The 12,044-nt window shown below is 34.8% G+C and overlaps 1 protein-coding gene across 1 annotated transcript in view; it reads right to left on the reverse strand.

Moving 5' to 3' along the window:
* The window catches only part of ascc3 (activating signal cointegrator 1 complex subunit 3), a 240,812-nt gene that overhangs the window by 47,625 nt on the left and 181,143 nt on the right, over window positions 1-12,044 (reverse strand). Inside the window, exons 17-22 of the mRNA XM_051130609.1 lie at window positions 11,218-11,337; window positions 10,841-11,005; window positions 9,759-9,845; window positions 8,894-9,070; window positions 3,034-3,259; window positions 2,764-2,918 (exon numbers count right to left, since the gene is read on the reverse strand). Of these exons, the coding sequence (XP_050986566.1) occupies window positions 2,764-2,918; window positions 3,034-3,259; window positions 8,894-9,070; window positions 9,759-9,845; window positions 10,841-11,005; window positions 11,218-11,337 (930 nt within the window). The remainder of the gene's footprint in view (window positions 1-2,763; window positions 2,919-3,033; window positions 3,260-8,893; window positions 9,071-9,758; window positions 9,846-10,840; window positions 11,006-11,217; window positions 11,338-12,044) is intronic.

Raw genomic sequence — 12,044 nt, forward strand, 5'->3', positions numbered from 1 at the left:
GAGAGAGAGTAAATAAGAGATTCACTGTGCAGTGTAGAGAGCTTCGTTGATTATAATGGAACTTTGTAAGATCGTGATAAACTAAGATGAGTGACAGCTTTTAATGATGTTTAAGGGAGTTTGTAAATGAGATACTGATTTAATACAACAGTTAGATAAACAAGAAGTTAATATTCAGTGACTAACATTGTCTGACCATAACACTATTGCCTGATTTTGCTCTATTTTGTTGAAACAAAGTCACAACTGAGCTACTGCGCATCTCTATTCAAACACAGCTGTGTTTCCTTTATGAATGAACGCGCATTTTTAAACGGATCTAGTGACTCAATGAATCAATTACCCATTCATAAAGACAGTCACTTGCTTTATTCCTGAATGAATCAGCCGTTCGAAGGAATCAAATAAATGACATGATTCAGTAATTAAAACCGCCACCTACTGGGAGTTTTAGTTTAATGTTTAAAGTACCTTCTTTTCAGTTATTTAAATAATTTAATATTTCTATATTTAAAATTTTATACATTAATCTCAACATTAATTTATGAATTTGATTGCACACATGCCACCTCTAAGCCTCATTAAACATTATGAAAATACACCTACAAGCCACTTTTGTGTTCTTCTATGCCACTTCTATAGTACAAATTAATTTTGTTAATACTGATTTCATTTGATTGGTAGCTTATTCTTATTCTGTTGTTTTAATTAGAAATTTAAAAAAGCTTACATAATATATTTAAAAAAATTACATAAAAGATGGCACACTTTTAGTAAAGTTAAAAAATGCCATTACAAAGGTAAAAACAAAATTTCCCTCTAATTCACTTTAAGGAGTCAAATATCACCTTGTAATGGGAAGGCTAATTTTTGATCAGATTTTTTGATTATTGATTAGAAGGTGCTCCTAAAATTTTGACTGTGCTCCCACATTTTTTAAGTTTGAAGCACAAGTTCTCCTAAAAAGAAATGTAAGCGTAGAGCCCTGATGAATTTATTGCATTTGGGGGAGGGGGGGGGGATCAGTTTTTATAATAAATCTCTGAAAATAAATACGGATTTAAATTTTTAATGTTATTATAACCTAAAGATGCTATGTGAAAGTTTGAAATGGAAAATAGTGGTTTTCATCTAGCCACTTTCTTGGTAAAGAAAACACATTTTACTCAATCAAAATGGATTCATAGCATTTTGAAACCAAACTGTTCATGTTTATTATATATATATATATATATATATCATTCTCTATGTATTATGTATTATATTTTTATATACATGACCTACTGAGTGGATTCATGTAATGTTTGTTAATTACATATTCATGTGGCAGAGAGCAGGTCATGCTCAGAGCATGTTGGCGAGTGATTAGTGTTGGCTGGTGGTCATCCAGCTGTTGGGTGTCACGCTGGACGAGTTATGGTCACACAGGAGCACCGGGCACAGAGCGGCCCATCTGTGGCCCATCACAGCACTGGCCCTCAAGAGAACAATAGCAGCAGATCTGGGCCTATTCAAGCCTTTGTGCTGTTAAACGCAGGGGAGGAGATGGGCAAATCAATGACTCCTTCAGCTCCTCCTGCCTAACCTACTGTGAGAATGTGTGTGTGTGTGTGTGTTCTGGTATATATGGTTTAGTAGTTTCCTGTGAGGGGTAGGGTGATCGAAAATACAGTTTGTACAGTATAAAAACCATTACGGCTATGGGGAGTCCCTGTAAACCACATGAGCAAGACCTCACCATTCCATTTCATTTCCATTTATTTATATTAAAAAAAAGCAGTTAAAATATTTAATCTGAAAGAATATACAGCTTTATAACTTTAAAACTAACTGCAACCCAGTTCTGTGATATTCTTAGAGCAATATGGAAATGATGTCTTAATACACAAAAACATTTTCAAGAGGATCACTGACTTTCTGTTTGCCATATTTCTCCAGGCCAATTTCAAGAGAAATGTGTCATACATACAACAAAACAATTGTAATGGAGATTTAAAGAATAACAAACAAACAAAATCTAACAATACTTCACATTTTTAGGTTTATATCACAATTTATACATTATCTAAAAGCTGAATAAACAAATCTTTCCATTGATGTACTGTTTGTTAGGATAGGACAATGTTTGCCTGAGATACAACTATTTTACAAAATCTGGACTCTGAGGGTGCAAAAAAAAAAAAAATCAAAATACTGTGAAAAACGCCTTTAAATTCGTCCAAATGAAGTTCTTAGCAATGCAAATAACTAATCAAAAAATTACATTTTGATATATTTACAGTAGGAAATTTACAAAATATCTTTATGGAACATGATCTTTACAATACAATGTATTGTTGGCTATTGCTACAAATATACCCAGGTGACTTATGACTGGTTTTGTGGTTCAGAGTCACATTTTTGAGTATTAAGATTAGTTGAGCAATGCCTCCAATGTTTAAAGATATTATTTAATTTAATTTTGAAAGATTTTTTTAATAATGACTTAGTAGCTTGGTATATGACTTACATCTCCATGTTTTATGTCATAATTTTGACTTTTCATATCAAAATTTGACAATTTTATCTCATAATTTGGATTTAGTATAATAATAATTGGATTATTGGTTGAGATTAATTTTCTGCTAGTAAAAATAGTTTCTGGCTCATCTGTGGTACAGTGTGCACTATAGTTTGGGATCTGCTGGTCTATGGAATTGAAAATCCAGATATTCCAAGACTAACCGCAGCGTGTAAAGCCCTGGGTATGGTTGCTATGGTTACCTGGTCATTCCACCTGAAGTCCGGGGTGATGCTGAGGCGAACGCGCAGGACGGTGCGCGTGATTGGCTGAATGCTGGACTCCATCAGGATGGCGGGTATCTGATGCACACACTGCTTCACCTTCAGCCCGATGTTCACGTGATGCAACATGTGACCTGTACGTCCGTGCACACACACACAAACAAAAATGAAGGCACAAAATTGCATATCTGATCTTAAATGCCTACAACGAATTCTAAAATCCACACAATTTTCTTGCGTCAGACCAACCAATCTCATCTTTGCCCATGTCTCTGAGTTTGTCCACAGTGAGTTTCTTGTCCTCCATTCTGGACAGCACTGAAGGGGGCAGCACGCTGAACTGTCGCAGCGGGTGGGCCCAGCCCCACAGACGCTTGTCAATCACTTTACACAGGTTCAGCAGGCGGTAGGTCATGGCCGGCCAGCGCTTCCTCAGAGCGATCTCAAACAGAGCCCGCACGATACGAGCAGCATTCTGCACAAAAAAGACAAAGAGACTCTCAATCACACAATCAAGTCAATCAAGCACATCACTGGCCGATATGACAGCGCTTCGCGGATTGCAAATAAGCCACGTACAAACTGCAGATAAATATGACTGCCACTGATCCTGTACTAAAAGTGACATCCACATTTGTGAAACAACTAGCTGTTATTTTACTGTTATTACACTGTTATAAACTCGGTTATAAATAGTTGGTATTGTCATTAAAAATATCAGCATCTAAGGGTATCTTAAATGGCAAGAACAGAGTTGCAGAAATACAATAACAAGGAAATCCAAACAAAAAACAAAAAAATACACTGACATATGATAAAAATTCAAAAATATTTTCTGGCAGAATCTTCTTAAACAATCTTACTCATAGCAAAAGATGTTCAGGTCTTTATATGTATATTATCATACCAAACATACAAAAATAAAATAAAATAAAATAAAATAATCCACTATTATGTCATAAAAAGTCAAAATTATAAAATATAAATTATGAAATTATGAAAAGTCAGTTATGTAACCAAAGTGTGTGATTCAACTCAAAATTTCAAGTTTTTTTATTTTTTTCAAATTTTAAGTAATTTCAAGTCATAATATTAATCCCATAATAATGACTTTTAGGTGTGTAGACGTATTGTTTTTGTCAATTTTGAATTTTTCTCATAATTATGATTTCTTATAATTTTAGCTTTTTTTTTGGCTTTTTTAAATCTCATAACTTTGATGGAGCATACCATAATTTTGACTTTTTGTAAACATTTTATGTCTTCATTATTTCTTTTTATATCAATTTCTATTTTTTTACGTCATGTCTTCGCATGTCATAATTGAATCTTAGCTTTTTAGCTTTTTATAAGACTTGGTATCCCTTAATCTCATAAACTCTAATGTCATAATTAGGACTTACAAAAACATCATTTATTTATTTATTTTCTCCTAATGTGGCTTCCATACCTACAAAGTATGGTGTAGCGGTAATTTAGAGAGATAGAGAGAAACCCTGTTGTTTAAAAGAAACAACTTGTGTTTTTCGGTTTGTTGATTTGCATGCAATTCATTAAAACTGATTCTTATAATGAGATCATTTTAAGAGCATTTTGTACGTGCAAACACATGCATTGGAGAAATACCTTAGTCACAGACATATTAGTCACCCAATTATGATTAATTTATTACACAACTAAAAAATGCCTGTTAATAAGAGGTTACTGAAATGAAGTAAGAGGTATTCAGCTGGTTGTGTAACTCAGTAACGGCTACTTGGGGGTGGGCAACCTTACATAGCATAAACTAGCTTGTCTAATGCGAGAGCGTCATTTTAAACAGATTTATCAAGTGCTTTTCTCTTTTTTGGGGAACAGCTTTTGAAAGGGCACCTTTAAATTTTGTTCATTATCTAGAACACATTTTATGGAATGACTAATGTCCATTTGCTTTGACTGCTTTCGGTATAAATCAGAGGCAAGCGGCTGTATGTTTGATGGTGGAGTGTGAGTTATGTTCAGATGGCTTTGAGAATCCAACATTACTTTGATCTATAAGGTGCAGGTTTACTCATAGATCTGACTGCTATGATGGACTGATCTAGTCACTGATTGATTGAGCAGAAATGGACGACTGTTAGCGAAGCAGGAGGACAAACACCTGCTGACCCAGATGCTGCTTTTTAACAGGCCTCAAGAGCAACCGAACTCTTTCATCCGACACTCGTCCGTATGGATGAGTACCAGCAGAACAATCCCCATGATCCAATTCACAACACTTCAGTGAAAGCACAGCACACTAAATGCACAGCTTTGAACTTCAGGTGAGCTTTGTGGACTGAACTTCCTCTAGCCTGCATATGTGAATCTTTAGGGCTGTGTGGTCAGAAAACAAATTGTTTTTAGTTTGAATGATTTGTTCCAACGATTTGGTAACATACTAGTGTTTTGGGTCACATTTTAGTTTGGGGACCAATTCTCAGTATTAACTAAATATTAACTACAACTTTTGCCTTAGTGAAATCCTAATTTGCTGCTCATTCATAGTTAGTAAGTTAAAGTCATTTCAGTAGCAATCCATGTGATCCAGAGTTTTCAAGTCTGCTTGGTTTCAAGTATTAGTTCACTTCCAAAATAAACATTTACTGATAATTTACTCATCCACATGTCATCCAATATGTTCATGTCTTTCTGCCTTCAGTCGTAAAGAAATTAAAGTTTTTGAGGAAAACATTCCAGGACTTATCTCCATATAATGAACTTCAATGGTGGCCAATGGGTTGAAGGTCCAAACTACAGTTTTTAATGCAGCTTCAAAAGGCTCCACACAATCCCAGGTGAGGAATAAGCGTCTTATCTAGCAAAACGATCAGTCATTTTCTTAAAAAAAAAATAACATTTACATACTTTTTAACCACAAACGCTTGTCTCGCACTAGCTTGGTTTCATGCAGTTCACTTTACAAAGCAAAGTTGCAAAGAAAGTCAAAAGCCCTTTACGCCCTATCTTTTTGAACCGGAGTACACAGACGAAGAACTAACCACGCATGACCCTAAATAATAAAAAATAAACAATGTAGTTTTTAACCAAAAATGCTTGTCTTACACTAGCTCCATGATGCGCGTCCACAAATTCACATATTATGTAATCACTTTGGAAAGGTCACACACGGTTAGTTCTTCATCTGTGTACTTAAAAAGGTTCAAAAAGGTAGGGTAGGGTGAAAAAAACCCTCACATTTTCTCCTCCAACTTCAAAGTCGTCCGACATGTGTTTTACTCTGTTTTGACTTTCTTTGCAACTTTGCTTTGTAAAGTAAACTGCAAGAAGTTGAGCTAGTGCGAGACAAGCATTTGTGGTTAGAAAGTAAGTAAATGTTGATTCTGCTGTGCGGAGGGGTGCCGCCGCTTGCCGTGCCCCATGTGAAAGGGTCTTCACGGCAGGCAGTGTGATGGCTTTCTCTCGCTTTCGCCGTTTTCTCTTTGTGGTGGGGGTGTTTTGTGCAGTTGGCGATTCCACGCAGAACATAAATACAAACTGAAATCTTGTGAAATCCAAAACTTGTGAAATTCTTAGAACAAAAAGGTTCTAAGAATATTCAATACATGTATTTTTTTATTGTTTTACATTTATTATGTTTTCTTTAGGATTCCTGCAAGCACTTTATTTCTGATTGATATTAAACAGATGTAATTCTTAAGTTCAGATCAAAATGGAATGACACCGTCCCCTGGTTTCACCAAACAGGCTAAAGCCTAAAATGTGAGTCTGAGCAGTTTTAGCTGAAAGAAACTTGCACTGATTGATCTTAAAACATTAACATTACATTTAATAACTAAAGAATCCTGCAGGCATTTTATTTTCCCCCCTTTACTCGTACTGCAAAAAATAATTAAATAAGAATATTACAGGGACTAATCTTTTGAACTTTTTGAACTGAACTCTTTGCTAAGGTTTGCATATGGTGGTGTGTTCTTAATTACAGCTTACCTTAAAGTATATCCTATTCTTAAAATAAGAAATATCCCAATATATCGCCTTGTTTACAGTACTGCAGTGTATTGCAACATATCGTATTGCAACCCCTGTATCACGATACATATTGTATCGCCAGATTCTTGGCATATACAGCCCTATTTGAAGCTGCATTGCAATTTGGCCCTTCAACCCTTTGGCCACCATTGAAGCCCATATGCCGAAAAATCCTGAAGTGTTTTCCTCAAAAATCTTAATTTCTTTGAGACTGAAGAAAGAAAGACATGAACATCTCGTATGACATAGGGGTGCGCAAATTATCAGGGAATTTTTATTCTGGAAGTGAACTAATCCTTTAAAAGTAACCTCTGTGTGAGCTGTGCATCATATAGTGCTACACTATTGACAACAGACAATTTTTTATTGCCTGCAATTTCGCCAAAATGTATCTGCAGTTAATGTATAAATTCAATTGATTTCTCAAAATCACTGGTTCCAGATGAATGCAATTTTAAAGGTGCATTTAAAGGTGCTTTTTTTTTTTTAATAAATACTGTTTGCGTTAGTTGCAGAAATTCTGGCTTCTTTGGATATTAAAAGAGCAATCAATAAATAATATTTTAAATGCCACTGAAAACCTGGAATCTAAATACAAATAAATCTAAAATAAATGAATAAATACATAATAATAAAAATTATCTGTCACCAATGACAGATCAGAGCCATTTCAATCTGCAGCTGAATGATGGGAAGAGTCTCCCACTCCGAACAGATGCAAAAACCATTGAAAGAATCATTGTGTGTGTATATCTAAACATATACATCTAAAATCTCTGAAGGGTGACAGAGAGAGAGATATCTCAGAGCTGAGCATCACAGAGGGTCTGGATTTAAAATCAACATATGTTTGACACGGAAATGACTCCCACTGCCGGATCCCAGCTGCACATCTGAAATCAGCCGAATTAGGAGCAAAGAGGGAATTTCTCTGAGCTATTTCAACTATCTGACCACATGGAAGCTGTTATAATGGAATCGCAGATATCAGAGATAGATGGCTTCCACAGAGAATCTGAAGAGATGGTGGGGAAGAGGATATCCCATCCTAACCTCTGAGTCACATAAATACCACCAAATAGTTCTCTCAAAAATGTGCTCCTCCTTACATTGCATGAAGCGTGTGTTGTTGTTGTGTTTTCATCCGTAGGACACAAAGACCTTAGTAAAAATGTCCAAGATGTTCTTTCAACATTCAACATTTTGCTGTTGTTTTGTTTTGTTTCGTTGCATGGAAGACAGTATGTTTGGAACAAATTCCAATGAATGTGGAAAAATTTGGAACAACATGAGGACCGGGCGATCGATACGGATGTTTTGACGGCCGATGCTGATATCTAAAAGCAGGGTGACTGATGGCCAATATAAAGCTGATATATATGATAATACACTATTTAACGTAAAGACAGTAAAAATAAATGCATAACAATTGCTGAAATTACATTTTTAATATTTATTTTACATAACATTTGCTAAATTATGTTATTTGAAAATGATAAATATGTGAAAAAAAATAACTTAAAAAATAAATCTGTAAAATAAAGAGATTTATTTAGATGGCAACTTCTTGGTTGTGTATATTAAAAAAAAAAAAAGTTTGTGCACACTTTAATTTTTTTTTTTCCCAAATAAAGACAAGTTAGTGCTCATTTTACATGCAGAACACAATGATTATAACAAAGTAATAAATAGTACTTTATTAGTCTGAACTTTTACCTAATAAAGATGAAGAACGGAAATTGTGTGTGCAGTGACGCTGTAACTACTGAGAAAATAAAAGTCCTTCTGAAATATTGGCTAAATGTGGGGAAAAAAATAGTTGATGCCAATACTTAAAAACTGCCAATTATTAGCTGAGATGATATATTAACCGGCTAGAAAATTAGGGTGACTAAGCGAGATTTTTCATACTAAGCTGACATATTTCTATAAAACACAATATTTTATTGAAAAAATATTTTTTTTTTCAACCTTTAAAATGGAGAATATGTGATTATTTCTGACTCAAATATAAACTTCATCTGCCTTGTACAGTTGCATTTGATTTGGAAGACAATGAAAACAAATGCACTGATCTCATTCTGTGTCTGTGTCTCACCTGCGCTACATAAGACAGGTCGGATATGAGGGAGAAGCTGTCCACCTCCCCGCGGCAGATGTACGTCTGGAGGAGGATGTTTATCTTGCCGTAGCCGTTCTCCACTCCTCCGGCCGCCGGCAGCTCACAGAAATTACTCATCATATTTTCAAGCTCCTCCAGCTCCTCGTCCCGAACCTGTGTGTGATACACAGAACCCATCAACACACTAGTGCTAATTTTGTTACAAAAAAAAAAAAACGCAAAACATATTAAACCTTTCTTTTTCGTGACTAAAACGAAATGAGAACGAGACGACGCCAACATCATTAAACAGCAACTCTGACTATATCAACATCCCTGAAGAAAAAGACAAGACTAATGTGTAGTTTAAAAACACGTACTCTCTACATATAAAAATCTCTATTAATGGCTTAATGCCTAGCGTTGCCAGATGTCAAGAGTTTAAATCCCCCTAACGAAGCTTTTCTTTTAAAAGAACACATTTTTGGCCCTGTTTTACTTTATCTCACAACCACTGGCACGTGCTCTATCTAAACACTGTGGAAAAAGTGCAGATGATCTGAAAACATCGACTACATTTTAGTGTATAAGTTGGAATTTAATGATCTCCAAATGAGACTGTAATAAGGCCGGTTTTCATTGACTAAAACCAGACTAAAATTCCAAGATGATTAGTAAACTAAAAATTAAAAAAATTGGGGGAAAAAAGGGTAGGTTAAATAGTATAATAATATTATATAAATAATTTGAGCACAGAACTAAGGCTACAAAACAGCTGACAAAATTAACACTACAACACACCCCTACAATACACACTTTATTTACCCGTTACTAAAAAAAAAATGTTCATCTGACATCTCACCTTGATCTGCTCAAATTCTTCAGCTTTTGAAACAATGCTCAGAATATCTGCTTCAGTCTTCTGTGCATTGAAAAGCTCATTGAATGTCTGTGGAATGTAACAAACAATATTCAGATAGTCAAACATGCATGTAACACACATTAAGCCTATCAGTAAGAACTTCCTGTCTTTTCTGTTTTATTCTCATTATGAGTCCAGAGCAACTCTGCAAGATTGGATAAGATTATTTATTGTTTCACTTCTGCTCACCAATACTGAACTTATTTTATTTCTTTCCAGCATCATTATTCCAGTCTTCAGTGTCACATGACCCCTTCAAAATCATTCAAATTAATTAATAAGATAAAAATCTTTACAGTCACTTATGAACATTTAACGCATCCTTGCAACCAACTGATAAACGAACAACCTGACAAATCCTATAAAACTTTTGAACGATAGTGTATATTGTAAATGTCAGATTTCAGTGTTGACAAAATCTGTAATTTAGTCTTAAAATATGTGGCCCTGGACCACAAAACCAGTCATAAGTAGCACGGGTATATTTGTAGCAATAGCCAAAAATACATTGTATGGATCAAAATGATATATTTTCTTTTATGCCAAAAATCATTAGGATATTAAGTAAAGATCATGTTCCATTAAGATGTTTTGTAAATTTACTACCGTAAATATATGATAATGTTATTTTTGATTAGTAATATGCATGGGTAACAACTTTATTTGGACAACTTTAAAGGTGACTTTCTCAATATTTAGATTTTTTTGCACCCTCAGAATCCAGATTTTCAAATAGTTGTATCTCGCCCAAATATTGTCCTATCCTAGCAAACCATACATCAAAGGTACACTTATTTATTCAAATTTCAGATGATTTATAAATCTCAATTTCAGAAAATGTGCCCTTATGACTGGTTTTGTGATCCAGGGTCACATATAATGCAGCCTGATTGGACTATTACCAATTTACTATACAAATCGCTTTTCGCAAAATTTTCTTCGAGACCTAAACACTGGACGCAGCCAATGAATTGTAATCTACGAAACTCTAAATTCGAAGTCTTACATGTAGCATCTCTCACCTCAATGGTGTTGTACTTTATGTAGAAGTGACTCGCTGTCCTGCCAAGGTCGGTGGACGCAAAATAACCAGTTCTCTCGTCAAAACGGATCATCCGTGCCTTATCCAGCTTCCTGCCGGACTCCACGACTAACTCCTTCCTGTAGAGCTCCAACAGCGGGTCCCTCTAAATAACAACGAAACATTTAATCAACTCTTATCATAATATATTACAATAAATCATTGACTACAATACACTGACATAAATTGACTATTATAAACTATAACAAGAAAGGAATTTACAATTCAATTATAGATAAAGACTGAAAAGCACCTGAATGGTGACAGTGAGATTTGATTGTTGATAACATTGACAACAGATTATGAGAGCACGAGCACCTGATAGGCCTTGTGACTGATCCCGTAAGCGAGTGGATTGGCTCTCATTCGCACAAACAGGTACGTGTAGCTGAGCCACCGGACGGCTTCATCAACATTAGTGACCGTCCCTAGAGCTATCTGCAAAAAAACAACCAACCACAAAATAAGCAGGAATATATCAAAGCACTCACATTAAACCAAATCCTAGTGTTTTCTAGAGGTCTGGTTTATGCTTGATCTTGTTAAGCATGTAATTGAGATCTTGGGCACTATATGATAACTAATATGACATGCATAAACACAGAAATACATGTTGAAAGGATTTTATGCTAGCATTCGGCTGATGTCTGATGTCACTGCGCCATCTATTGGACACAGTGATCATGAGTTTGTATTGGAATGGCCTTGTAGATGCTGCCATCATGTGGCAGAGTGAAGAATAGCCCATTCCATCTATTTCATTAATGAGTTAATTTCCAATTTTTTTCAAATTGTCATGCTCAGTACAAACAGAAACAGTAGACTTCAAGTTTAGTGTTAGAACAATCTGTGGTTGTACTTAACGTAAGGTTTGAAAAGCAAATGAAAATAATTAGTCATTTTGTTATGTGTTTTTGCCATTTTTACTATTGTTTATTACTATTTAGTATTAATTAAGTTTCAATTATTAACTAGTTGGTTTGTTTGCTTATTGCTTGTCATTTCTGTGTTTCAGCTCTAATATATTTTAGCTATTTGACACCACAACATTTAAAATTTTCATTTAGTTTAAGTTTTGCAACTATTATTTATATTGAATTTTATTTCAGCTTTATTGTATTAAAGTTATAGATTTACTAATAATA

This window comes from Labeo rohita, chromosome 16 (assembly GCF_022985175.1).
Source record: "Labeo rohita strain BAU-BD-2019 chromosome 16, IGBB_LRoh.1.0, whole genome shotgun sequence".
Taxonomy (NCBI): Eukaryota; Metazoa; Chordata; class Actinopteri; order Cypriniformes; family Cyprinidae; genus Labeo; species Labeo rohita.